Source organism: Microplitis mediator, chromosome 4 (assembly GCF_029852145.1).
Source record: "Microplitis mediator isolate UGA2020A chromosome 4, iyMicMedi2.1, whole genome shotgun sequence".
In the NCBI taxonomy this organism is placed as follows: Eukaryota; Metazoa; Arthropoda; class Insecta; order Hymenoptera; family Braconidae; genus Microplitis; species Microplitis mediator.
In genome coordinates, this window is record NC_079972.1 from 14,078,662 (window position 1) to 14,093,041 (window position 14,380).

Genomic DNA, 14,380 nt, shown 5'->3' on the forward strand with positions numbered 1-14,380 from the left:
AAAATCGGTATTTAGCTTTTCGTGATATTCAATTTACACGATTGTTTAATAAATAATTTATTTTTAAATAAATTGGCGCCAACATTTAAATAAACAAAACTAATAAACTGCAGTACAAATTTTTCGCGCCAAGAAATCCTTTTTTTCTGTGCAATAAAAAACGAGGGCTGACTGAAGCAAAAAATTAATAAATTAAGTGTTCAAAAACCACTTTTTCATACACAGAAAAAACGGATTTCTTGGCGCAAAAAATTTTTTCTTGTTCTAAGAAAATTTTTACTTGACCCAAGAAATTTTTTGTATTATAAAGTAAAAACAAATCTTTTCTTGGGGTAAGAAGAAATTTTCTCGGAACCAGAAAAAAATTTTTTAGGCGAGAAAAAAATTCTTGAGCCAAAAAAAATTTTTGACTTCAATTCATAATACAAAATATTTCTTGCGCCAAGAAATTCTTTTTTTCTGTGTAATTTTCAAGTTCATAGCTTCATTAAGTGTCAAAAAATTAGTTTTGAAATAAAACTAATCAATCAAAACTTGTAATGTAAATAAAAATAAAAAAACAGCTATTCGAAATTTTTCCAATGTACACAACAACAATCACAACTAATATATACAGTATATGAATGCTAAAGTTACGTTTGATAACAATGGCTGCTGTCTGCAACTACAATACGTACATACAAATATATATGTATGCATCGCTCACGTATAACTTTTTACTACTCCTATACACACATACACATGCCCCTTATCCAAAAGCACGGTTTCCATAGTAACAACACTGAGATCCTGCAAGGGTCTGACAAAATGGAGACAACTTTCTCTCTCTCCCTTTTATCCTTTTCCAACCCACTATTTTGTTCTCTCTTTCATCCCTTATTTTTATTTATTTTCATTTTTTCATCTTCTTAAAAGCTTTATGCAACACTAGAAACCTCTTCCTTCACCTCGTTCCTCAACTTTCAGGTAAAAAAATAAAATCAACATCTCAAAATTACCCAATGATTTATATTCTGTTTATCATTCAAATGAAGATAATTTATTTTTTTTCCAGAAGACAACAAAAAATGGCGACTGTGGAATATAATTCAAGGCGAAACGAAGGCAACTTAGAAACGATGAGCAGATCCGCGAGATCTTGGTTGATATTGAGTTTGGTTGGATGAAGATGAGGCGACGGCGTCCTCGAATGAGCTGCGAATGCGGCTATGAGTTGAGTGTGATGGCAAAGATGTATATATAGTGTAAGATAAGAGACACCAAGAGGTATTGGAAGAGGAGTAAGGATAAGCAAGATGAGCTAGAGTGCGATGAAACTAAGGACAGAAGGTATAGAGCCACGGGAAAATGACGAGAGCCGACCAGGACGATGAAGATGGAGCGGAGAGACTGGAGATGAGAGAGGAGGCGGAAGGTGGCAGACACATCTCTCGGATTACGTCTTTTAACAAGCTCCACGACGTTCATTTGTCTTATCCGCCTTTACTAATGCGACAGCAGCCGTTGAAATGATTAATTTACCACGAGCAGAGCCATCATCCTCGCTTCGTATACTTATAGTTACTCTTCTAGTTCTATACGTGTTAATGTGCACGTAAAACAACATATCCAATGTGGTTTACCACCGAGATACACCGAGGTTGCTGTAATATTATTTATACATACATGCATGCATGCGCAGATCCGTCACTGATGAGTTTTATTATTTCCTATGCTAATTCAATTGGTCCATATATGCGCCTTGGAACGTCAATAAGTGCAAGGCGTTAATTGACAAGATGCTTTGTTCGTCCATTATTATATCAACCAACTAGGGGAGTATTATCCCACAATGCGAAATTAGTTTAATAGATTGATATTTTGATATTTAATAATTAGTCAATTTTGAGACCACTATAAAAAATTAGGAGTTGAAATATTCTGGAGTTGAAAAAAAATCACTCGAGATAAATACGGAGTAAATAAGGATTTTTTTTTTAAGCTGAGTGATCTGCGTTTTATTCCATTCTACATTCACTCCAATTTGGAGTTTTAATATTAAAATGAACATCTTTTCGGAGTGAATTCCACTCCGAGGAGATTAAATAAATGAACAGTCATCCGTTTCGCATTCACTCCGCTAATTTTTTACAGTGTAAAAAAAGTATTTGGCAGAACCAAAAGTGCACACCTCAAACGGTCTGTAATATTTCGAGTTATCGATTTACTTTTATTCATTACTGAAGCGCGTATTTATTTTTGAATTAAAAAAAAGTCTTATCTGTTCAATTAACATGAAATATGTTTTCAAATATGATCACATTTAATTTAGATGCTCTGCTAGATGTCGCCCATAGTCGTTATCTCAGTTTAAAAATTTTTTCCGCCAAAAAAATAACCGCTTTCAGTCTGCACCACCAGGTGTCACATTGAAATTGATCAAGTCCCAGCAGTAAAAAAAAAGCGCTTGCGAGACGCGGAGTCGAGATGTACTAAAAAGTATGTAGAGAAAAAATGGCGGATTTATCATAAATTGAGATCGTCAGCTGTGATTATTATTTAATTACTAATGAACGTGATGGATTACAGTATTGATATTCTAAATGGTTCCACTAGATTAAAATCCAAAGCTAGTAAAAAAACATCAAAATGATTCATTGATTTGTTCAAGAGACGTCCAAGTAAAATTTTTTTCAATTAACTTTTTTTTAATAATAGTCTAAATAAAAACACTTATAGATACCCTGGCGGGTTTGAATCACCCTGGAAACACCCTGGGAGTGGAAACACGGTAGAATACCGGTGGATCCAGGGTGGTTACACGGTAGGTTTGTACCATTTTATCACCCTGATTCCACGATGGTTACACGGTGTACCTACCATGATTCCACGGGCTCCCTGCCTTTATAAATCCGGAATAATTCTCCTGCAAAAATTTCTCAGCAATAATTACTCAAACAAAAATTAATCCGACACAAAAATTTCTCGCTATAAAAAATTTATATATAATTTCACCATATTTGTGGTGAGAAAATATGCCTTGAGAAATTATTGCTGAGAAATTTTGTCGCAAGAAATTATTGCATGAGAAAAAAAAGACGGTCGCCGATTCCACGGTGTATTCACCGTGATTCAAAACCACCAGGGTACTATTCTTCTTGCTATTAATTCTTTTTATTTAAGTGCTATATAAGATTAGTGGAGATGATTGAAACTGACCGAACCTCTATTGCGCAAAATAGTTATTGGCTTTAGGAAAACTGTGTCTAGGAAAATCCAAATAAATTGCATTAACCAAATAGGATTATCAGTAAGTGTATCGTACTCTATATATAAAACAAGTGAACATAAAACCTACAAAGTCGACTATCGTGTCATAACGGTCTGATCGATGACTAATCCGACTGAAACAGCCACCCAATGTCGTTTTATATAAATAAAATACTTGACAACATCAGCACTCATATTATTAACAGCAACACTATAGCGTGCTCTCATGATTAATGCATGTGATCTTCAATTACTCGGGCATTGTCAATGCATATGAATATAAATATAACGCACTACAAAGTGGTTATATATGATTGTAATGAGGCTAAATGACACGATTGGCATTTGGCACGTACTCTCAATGACTATATATATTAATGGACATAAAGACCACCCAGTGAACCAGCTATATAACCATAATACATATATATGTGTATATATTGAGAGACCATCAGACACGTTATATCTACATATATTCCAGTATATATATGAAGTTATGTATTTGGTACTGAGTCCTTCCAGAGTGGGTTTGGTCACAAACGCGATGGGAATACGAAATTTATCAATGAAAATTGTTCCGATATATTCACTATTGTCAGAGGGCAATTTTGTAGTGGATGTCAATCAAAATTTTGATAATGATTTTTTTTTTTTACTAATACAGAAAAAAATATCGATAGTAATGGAAATTTACTCATTCATTATTAGACGAAGTATGAAAAAATTGAGAAATAGATTTGAATATAAGTAAATATCAATTGAAATAACGAATAATTGAGAATTTGAAGCTGTGGGAATTAAAAAAATATTTGCGAAGAATATTAAGTTGCAACAAAATGGCTGCCGGATGTCCGATAAGGGATCGAGTGATAAAGAAATGAAAAAAGTAAGAGAAGAAAAATAATAATAACAAATAGTAATAGAAATAGAGTACAAGTAAAGAGGGTTGAAAAAATATCGAGGGATTGATTCTGTCTCTTTTTGCAGGGCTGGTGCACGTTCTCCGATTACGTGACACGGATCGAAATATATTCGCCAGTGTGGAATTCATGGGGAGGTAAAGTTATAACGGTGGCATGGGTACGCGGTGGATCGGGTGGATAAATGTGTATGGGGATAAATGCGCACGCGTCGAGAACTCGTAGATATGGTGTAGTATTCTATATATATATTTATAGACAGGGATGCTGAGCTCTCGGATCCAAAGCTCCGCCCGAGAACAGAGACCCGAGAGTACCCAGGTGTCGAGTATGTTTCACTTTAGTACTTGGCGACACAGATGCACTTGGATTTGTAATAGAAAAATTTAATTTTTCAGAAAAAAATTTTCTGCTCCAAAATTTTTATCAACTAAAATATTAATTTTCTGTCTTTTTTTTGCATAATAAATAATAATATTTAAATTCGTAAGCTGTGTTTCCAAAATTTTTTAATAAAAAATAGATTTTAAAATTTTACTCCAAAATTTTTTACTCTAAAAATTTTTTTTCTACTCCAATCGGAAAAATTTATGTATTTACTTTTTTTTTAAAACAAATTAATTAGTATTAGACAAGAAAATCGTGAATTTCTATTAGAAAATAATGCCTAAGTTTAAATAGAGCCTCTCGAAAAAATCATTTGCGGTAGCGTGGCCGAGCGGTCTAAGGCGCTGGTTTAAGGCACCAGTCTCTTCGGAGGCGTGGGTTCGAATCCCACCGCTGCCAAATTTTTTGAAATTAAAAAAAAAATTATCTTTATATCGAAATTATGTATTTTTGTACACAACTATTTATTTTATGGACTCTAAAAATGTATACGTGTATATTTTTATAAGCTAATTTATCTGAAAAATGTTTACATCTATCCCAGACAAATTAAATGCATCACATACACTAGGAGACACAGAAAAACATACATGAAATGTATAAAATAATGAAAATGGATTTATAATTAAAAAAAAGCATTACAGATATAAAATGGATCTCTATCATTCTTTGAAACGTCAGTTATTTAAATTAAACGTAATGTAATTTTTTCATTGAATGTAACATTGGAAATTGAGATTGTAAAAGAGTTAAATGGGGGATAAAATGAAATAGAAGGGACCAAGTACAAAGAAAGTTTATGTAGCACGTGGACCCGCGGGCGTTATCCTGGTTTTATAGTTACGAATGAAAGTTGCGACTGACAAACGAGAGAGTCAGTCGAGGAAAAAAATATCCGAGTATATTGAGCAGAGAAGTTCAGAGTAATGCTATATATATCTCTACAGTGTTATGAAACCAACCAAATGGAATTGTAATCAAATATTCTGATATATATGAAACTAAAATTTAATAACGAATGGCATACACTCATTCTTTTATAACATGTATTTCATACTTTATTCTCGTTTAAAAAAGATGACGTTTTTTTTAAGTTTCGTTACATTTAAACTCATATTTTTAGTAGATTTCATAGAAATCTTTTTTTTGCATTTGTCCTCATGGTGGAATTTTCAAAGAATTTTGCCATAATCTATCATAATTCATCGAGTAGGTTCCAAAAATACCATTGGTTCAAAAGTTTATATATATATATATATATATATATATATATATATATATATATGTATATAACGCGCCATGTTGCGACGATAGTGGCCACAATTTTTAACGGACCTCAATGAAACTTGGTACACTTATTCTATGAACGATTAGCTTGGTTAAGTTCGAAGATGAGCAAAATCGGTCAACTAGTTTAGAAATGGTGAACATTTGAAATTCCAAAAAAAAACGAAAAGTTCTACTTTTTTGGTTTTTTTCGTAAATAACTTTTTAACGGGTATATCTATCCTTATTACGTAAAAAGAACTTGATAGCCGATAGAAAAAGCTATATTTTCCTTTTTTTATTTTTTGTTTTACGATAATTGTTCGACTTTTAATAAGGGTTTCAACTCACATAATTGACTTATGTGTTATGGTGATAATGCCATTGTTTATATCTTTGAAAATTTTTGATGGGTGATTATTAAATTACATATACTTATTAAAAGTGGAACAATTATCGTAAGAAATCTACTTCCATTTCGGATGCCGAATGACCTTTTTTTATTATTGAGTCAGTTCTAGAACATCAATTCGAAAAACGAAAAAAAAAGTATAATTTGATTTTTCCAAAAGTGAATTTTTTTCCAAATTTAACAAAAAGTAGTCGTAAATATTTGTATATAAATAAAAAATCAACGATTGTTTTCTTATCTAAATTTTTTTTTTCTTTAATGTTGATATCTATAGATCGGGTCAAAAATCCTGATAACGTTATTCATGTGCTTCAGTACTAAATGTTGTGTGGTCACAGTCCAAGCCGATTCAGCGTTCAGTAATGTGTCAAAAATTATTTTCCAATACTGTCACTTAAATATTTTTTCAACCAAAAATTTTTTTTTAATTCATTCAATAAAATGATTGATCGCAACCTCTACCAATTAAACTTTTTTATAAAATCTATCAAAAGTTGATCGGTGTTAAAGAAAAATAAGTTAAGAAATTTATCACTACGATTACAATGTGTTTGAACTTTTTAATCAGCAATAAAAATCATTCAATTTTGATTAACTGACACTTTTTTAAAAATCATAAATGCGGTACTGTGAAGTGGAAAAATAATTTTTGCGATAAAAAATAATTACGTAGTAGTGAGAAAATAAGAATAATGACGAAAGTTGAAATAGTCCAGATTTCGCTATGGGAACAAACGAAATTACATTTACTCTGTTTTGTATACGGATTATATGTAATAGTAAAGTGTTTTTTTAAGTGGACATGGGACCGTAAAAATTTTTTCCGAATGCACCAACGCGATAAACCGCCGCCTTGTCTCGTCGATAATAGTCTCGGTAAACATTCTTACGTTAAATTGAAGGTACATTTGCACTCAATTATTATATCAGTGTCACATACAAACAAAAATAAATTAATAAATAAAAAAATTAAAAGACAACAACAATAATTATTTAGTTCATTTTTTCCATAAACACTTTGACCTCGCGATAAAAAATTATAATTGCTATAAATCTTCAGCAATTGACTGTTAAAACTCGTATGATCGTATAATCGTGACGTTTCGAATCGTCATTGATAAAAAAAATAAATGCATTCATTCCAAAAACACTCCAATCACTTGAATAAATACTAAATATTTTTTTTTTTTTTGTTTGTAATATTTTAAAAAATCTTTATAAATTCATTTAATGTATGGAAAGGTATCAATCAATTTCAATTTTTTTCGGTATTTATTTTTTTTTGTGTTCATATATATATATATATATATATATATATATATATATATATATATATATATATATATATATATATATATATATATATATATATATATATATATATATATATATATATATATATATATATATATATATATATATATATATATATATATATATATATATATATATATATATATATATAATTTCTTGTCTTAGAAATTTTATAATAAATTATCTTTCTTTTACTTTTTTCTTTTTTTTTTACAAAATACCTTATGTTCAATTGCTTGGAAAAAAATTTTATTTGTTAAATATATAAATATAGTTATTTTAGAAAATATGTAATTTAATATTCTATGTAACTAATAATATAAATTAGTTGAAATTAATTACTATGCATTTTTTCTCAATGAAAATCTCTAAATTATCTAGAAAAAAAAAAAAAAAAAATCAACCGCTTACACCTGAGGTAAATTAATAGAGAACCTAGACTATGGATTGAAAATTTTTTTACAGACTTAGCTACGCGTATGTAATTAATTTAAGTAGACAAAAAAAAAATATATGGATAGTAAGCTATTAATTCAGTAAGTAAATATCGATTTAAGAGTTAAAAGTGAAAGATTTAATTTAAGAGGCAATTGAATCATAATGGTAGTAACGTTTACTGAATAATAAAATAATTAGTCGAAGATTGATACCTTTCTAAAAAAAAAAAGAGAATTTAATTTGATTGAAAAAAAATTAATAATTGCAGGGTATAAAATTTCATTATGTGGAAACAGGAGAAAAATATAAACCGTTATTATTATTATTACATGGTTTTCCTGACTGCTGGCTGTCTTGGAGAGAACAATTACCAGTTTTATCAGAACACTATAGGTAGATTTTTTTTTTTATTGTAAATTATTTAATTTCAACAGTAAAAAATTTCGGAGTGACCGCGTATTAAATCCGGTGTGAAATCGGAGCAGAAGATTTTATTTAATTCCCTCGAAGTGAAATTCACTTTGAAGGAGAGTTTATTTCACCATAAAAACTCCAGATCGGAGTAGACTCTGATTTGAATACAAATCCGTATCAATCCGCTGAAAAAAACTCCATTTGCGGGGGAATTTTTTAAAAATCTCTGAAACTTTGAGTGACGGACCGAACTCAAATTGAAATAAAATCCAAATCCACTCCCGATTTTTTACAGTTCATGAAAATAATAATGTTCCTAATAAATAGATAAATTGAATTGATAACTATTCAATTGGTACCGTAGGGTAATTGCTTTAGATTTGAAAGGGTTTGGCGACAGTGATAAACCTACGAGAAGAACATCATACAGAATGGAAGTTTTGATAAATGAATTGCGTCAATTTATTTCAACACTTGGAGTTGATAACTGCAGTATAATTGGCCACGATCTTGGCGGTTTATTAGGCTGGTTTATGACAATGCTTCATAGTGAAATAATTGATAAATTTGTTGCAATATCTAGTCCACACCCAAATCTTTATTGGGCTGAGTTATCAAAAAATAAATCTTTTCATAAGTATGAGCATCAGCTATAATAATAATTATTATTATTATTATCATGTTTATTATCATTATTAACATAATTTTTAGATGGATGCATTTTAGTAGGCTACCTTTCTTACCGGAAATAGATGCACTGAAAGAGGATTTATCTATTATCAATAACACGTTTCAACATCTGCAGGCAAATCAGAAAAGTGAGAAAAATTATGTCGAAGCTTATAAATATGCATTTAGTAGGAGAGGTAATAATTTGAATTTACAAAAAAATGATTTCTAACTTCTCAAATTAAAGTAATTAATAATTTTTTAAAAATTATACGACAGAGGATTGGACTGGGCCGATAAATTATTACCGCAATTTGCCGTTCGTTCGTGTGAATTCGAACGAACCGCTGGTCAATCAGACATTACTCATAGTCGGCAATTCAGATCCTTGGGTTTCACTGGAGAGTATCGTTCGAAGTTCAGAATACGTTTTGAGGTCCAACATCAAAGTTATCACAGGCGCGCAACATTTTCCACATCAGGAAAATCCTGATGTCGTTAATCAAGTTATTTTAAATTTTCTCATTGGTAAGAATTTCATTATTTTATACAAAATTTTTAAGTAACTATATCGCGGCACTAATTTCAAAGGAATTATATTTTTACACGCCCTTTCGGCTTTAATCACTGAGTTTACAACCAAAAGGGAGAATATTTTGTTTTTTTTTTTAATGCTGATCATTGGAATTGGAAAGAATCACCTGGAAAATTGGAAAAAAATTTTTTGAAAGTCAAAAGGGCGTATAATTTAAGCTATATGTCCTTTTGGCTTTAGAGAATTTTCTAAAGTCAAAAGGGCGTATAAAAATATAAGACTTTTTGGAATTAGTAACGCGATAAATTGTTAATTTTAACACATATTGAATCAGAGGTGTGCATCATACTATAAAATTCCAATGTGTTTTTGAAATTAATTTGAATTTTGAAAACTTGCTATGAGCAAAATTTTTTATTTTTTCAAAAAGGCACTTTCATGTTTATCATTCTAAAAAGATTTATATCAATAAATTTAAATTTATTCATTGCACAACTTCTTAAAAATTATTCAATTTCAAAAAAATTACTTTATTATTGAATAGATAAAAAAACAATATTTTTTTGGTAAATTTTAATTAAAGAAAATAATTTTGTGTAGGACCTCCAGTGCAGAATGAAAAAAATAATAGCAAAAGTATAGTTTCGACATGGCTTGGATCACTTAGTAGTACCGTGAAATACGGAAACCAAGTGTTTGATGCTGTTCATAAAAAAACAAATGGTGTTATAAGTAGCTTGCCAAATAAAGTACTCTACCTAGGCCATACAACAACGTTATAACATAAACAACATAATAAAATGAAGTCAAAAAAAATTTCAGTTATTACTGACTCCTGAAAATTTGTCGCCGCTTTTAAATGAAACCGATTGGAGATTTACTTCAATTCACTATTGAAATTTTTAGTAGAAATAATTACTATAGAAATGTAAAATAAAACACTTTTATTGTGACAAACAAATATACAAATATACATATGTTACATTAATGATTTAAATTGGACACTTCGCTGAAGTTCGCTTTCTTTGCCTATAAAAAAAAATATAATTAATGTTAAATATAGTTTTGAAAAATTGAATATTTTGTAATAAATAAAGTGATAAAAAAAAATTTATTATGTAAATATTAACTTTTTGAAATTTTCTCCGTCCTCAATAGTCTCGGGTAATTTACAGTCCATTGTTTCTGGTAACCAGTAGCAGAGAATGGCACCGAGGACAGGACCAAGACCGAAAATAACTGGTACTATCCAAACAGCTAAATCATCAATCTACAGCAGGTAGAAAATTTATTTCAGAGAGTCAAAAAACCAATAGTTCATTAGAATTATAATCAGTAGTAAGTTAATAAATACTGTACATTGTCAATTAAAAATGGTGCAACCATGCTGCCTAATTTCGAAGCGACACTGCAAACTCCAAATCCAATATTTCTTACGACTGTCGGAAACAGCTCTCCGGTATACAGGAAAATTGTAGGGAAGCTGACAGTCATACAGGTAAGACTTATTGTGGCTAGTACCAGTTTAACAGTATCATTTTCATGAAATGCAACAATTAACAGTAAACTTATTCCCGACAAAACGTTTGCGCCTATTAAAATTTTCAAACGTGACACGCGTGATATCAAAATATAAACGAGTAGTAGTCCTGGGAATTGGAATGCAGCTGGAAAATATTCAAAAATATTTATTAACTTTAAAAAATATATCAATCATTAACATTTTTCAAAATTAAATTTCAATCTCGTAAAAAATAATGATACCTGAAATAGCGAGATCACTTAACACATTTTCACTCAAATGACCGAGATAGTGTTCGATACCAAAGAAGACCATCCCACATTTGAACCAATTGAAAACAATACACAGAGTTTTTATCCTCATGTTTGGCGTTCGCACTAAATCTATTACATTGTAGGTTTTATGTTCACTACCGTTATCATTGAAGGTGTTGGTGTCTTTTGTTGATGAATTTTCATGAGCTACAATTGCCGCAGTGACTTTATCTTCAGATATTTTGTTCCTTTTAGCCGCTTTTACCAAAACTTCCCGTGCCTGTTCAACTTTCCCGACAGCTAATAACCAGCGTGGAGATTCGGGTATCAGCCAGTAAAACGACAATAACGTAAATGCCGGAATAGATATTGTCAACCAATAGCCATCCCATGTCCTTGTTAAATAAGAAAATAATGGTACACATAAAAATCCTAGTACAAACGGTATGTGAAAAAGTGTCAATATATTTGAACGCGTTTCGACACCAATGATTTCCATAACTGCAATCAAATTTTTTTTTAAATATTCCATCAATCCCAATTGTAATTACTAGTATTGACTATTCATATTAAACAAAACCTACCAATGACAAAACTAATTAGCATAGTACCACCAGTGGCAATGGAGGAAATGAATTTAAAGAACAAAAATAATTCATAGAGCGGCATAAATGCAGTTATGATTCCTGTCACAGCTTGAATTACCACTGCAATCATCAATGGAGTTTTCCGCCCGACCCTTCAATCAATTAAATTATTTTTTATTTTATTACTACAATTTTTTTTCTATTAATTCTCAAAGTCTATACGCAGTTACTATACTGTAAAAATTTTTGGAGTGATTGCGGATTAAATCATAAGTGAATGTGGAGCAGATGACTGTTTATTTATTTAATTCAGATTTAGATAAAATCCGTAAACTCTCCGAATTCACTCTCCATTTTTTACAATGTGTACTACATTATTTATAATTTAATTAATGAACTTACTTGTCAGCATATATACCAAATACCATATTACCAATAAGAATTCCCAGTTGTGTTAACGATTGTACTAAACTCAATAGTATTTTTCGATCACATACTAAATCCCACTGCAAACAATTATTTTTAATTAAAAAAAGTCATTCGATTCCATCAAAATTATCTATAATAAATGGAATCAATTTTCAATCATAAAGTCGCAAAAAAAGTTTGTAGAAAAGATTTACCAAATATTTGTTTTTTATTATGTAAATAAATATTTCTATTTTTACTTGTCTATTGACATAAGTCATTATTTTTTTTTTTTTTAAGTTTCATCATTTTTTTTTTTTATCATGACAATTAGTACTAAACGACCTTCTTATCTATATCTTGATAACAAATTTAAAATAAAAAGTATATTATACATCTAAAACGTTATTTGATTACTGAATATCCGACATTATTTTAAAATTACGATGGCCATTTAGTTTTCTATTGCCAGTAAATAGAATTTTTCATTAATTTATTGACATTTTATTTACCTCACTTATGATAGTAGATTTGAAAACACTTTGATCATAAGTAAATTCAGTGCATTTTACTTCTGGTAAAGTATGATTTACTTTTACAAGACACGCTTTGATCATTGAATCATTGGGATTGATTGGCGCTGGCGATATGCACGTGAAATTTTGTCCAGGCGCGATCACAGCTATCGCGAGTTGATTCCACGCAGCGGGAAAATTTATGAGAGAAATTGCTATGGTTATCATTATTTGCCAAGGCCCCATGATTCCCATCGCATCCTGAACAGGATCTATGATTTTTAAGCCTTAAAAAAAAAAACATTAATTATTAATAAACAACAAAATATATTTCCCGCTCCCAAGTATTTAAATTTTAAAAAGCAAAAAAAATTTCAGCCCTGAGTGAATTATTGCAAGACTCAAAATTACAGGATTTGAAAGTTGTCTGATCTTGACTAAAAATTCAAAGAATCTAAAAAAATTTTAACATAAATATGAATTTTTAGTTTTACATTAAATACAGAATTAGACTTTCGTTGCCTGTTTGCCGATGAAAAATTTCTGTTCAGTAATTGTGTAAAAAAAAAAATAAACAATTGATTTTTAAAAATTGCTGATGCCATAACCGATATTTTGACATCACAATTTATCTATTTTTCTGTTACAAAAATTTTGAACTATTAATCGACAGCAAATTCTTCATATATTTCTACAAAAAAAACTACATTTTGTTTTTTAAAAAATAAATAAATTTTTTTAAAGATTGCGTCATAAATATTCAATTAATTCCTTCAAAAAAGTCTTGTATTTTAAAATTCTCATGTTCATTCACAAATTTATATTTAAAAAAAAAAATACTTACCGCTTTTTTGAGTATCTGCCATTATAAATTATCACTGACGACACTGACTGTTATAATGAATTATTTTACCACTTTGATAAACCAGATTTATGTAACATAAAGTTTGACTGGTGGGTGGCGAATGTGCCAGGCCTCACCTGCTCAAAGGATGCGTGGGTACTAAATCAGGTAATACTCAAGTTTAAATACAAACTAACACTAAATTTGTTGAGAATGCAGCCGGAAGTGTCAGTACTTTAGATTTACTCGATCTCTTCCGGCTGCTTCCCAGTCGCAGGTATAAACTACACTGTACTACAAATCCTCACTACACGGTAATAAACTATTTGTAGCATAGACTAATTATCTCTTAAATTACTCGCTCATATCAGTACACGTATTAGTATGTATTTATACCTAAATTATCAACTTCTGACGTCGAATAATAATAATAATTACTCCTAGATATAAGCGTCTGAGTATTAAGTAGTTATATTATTTATTCAAACATCAGATTTTATGATTTTTTTAAATTCCGACGATAATGAGACAATCTCGTATTTTTAAAGTAATGAGTAAGTGTCAATTATGATAAATGATGACATTTTAGTATTTTCGTAAACGTTAACACATTTTAGTGAATTGATAAAAAAAAAAAAAGTAGAGG

The 14,380-nt window shown here is 29.9% G+C and overlaps 2 protein-coding genes and 1 non-coding gene across 3 annotated transcripts; 2 read left to right on the forward strand and 1 right to left on the reverse strand.

The window, feature by feature from the left end:
• Positions 1 to 4,873: 4,873 nt before the first annotated feature.
• Trnal-aag (transfer RNA leucine (anticodon AAG)) lies at positions 4,874 to 4,955 on the forward strand. Its single transcript has one exon. It is a non-coding gene; the product is annotated as a tRNA-Leu (tRNA).
• Positions 4,956 to 6,548: 1,593 nt separating this feature from the next.
• LOC130666657 (epoxide hydrolase 4-like) lies at positions 6,549 to 10,657 on the forward strand. Its single transcript, XM_057467845.1, has 6 exons — positions 6,549 to 7,136; positions 8,255 to 8,379; positions 8,765 to 9,037; positions 9,112 to 9,266; positions 9,349 to 9,597; positions 10,205 to 10,657. The coding sequence occupies exons 1-6, from the start codon at positions 6,927 to 6,929 to the stop codon at positions 10,384 to 10,386; spliced, it is 1,194 nt and encodes a 397-aa protein (XP_057323828.1). The 5' UTR covers positions 6,549 to 6,926; the 3' UTR covers positions 10,387 to 10,657.
• On the reverse strand, positions 10,515 to 14,046 carry LOC130666654 (organic cation transporter protein-like). The gene is made up of 8 exons (XM_057467842.1): positions 13,735 to 14,046; positions 12,888 to 13,177; positions 12,370 to 12,473; positions 11,965 to 12,119; positions 11,369 to 11,881; positions 10,964 to 11,271; positions 10,735 to 10,874; positions 10,515 to 10,633 (listed from the first exon to the last, which is right to left on the reverse strand). Exons 1-8 carry the CDS (start codon positions 13,754 to 13,756, stop codon positions 10,597 to 10,599), a joined length of 1,569 nt encoding a protein of 522 aa, XP_057323825.1. The 5' UTR covers positions 13,757 to 14,046; the 3' UTR covers positions 10,515 to 10,596.
• Between the last annotated feature and the right edge of the window lie 334 nt (positions 14,047 to 14,380).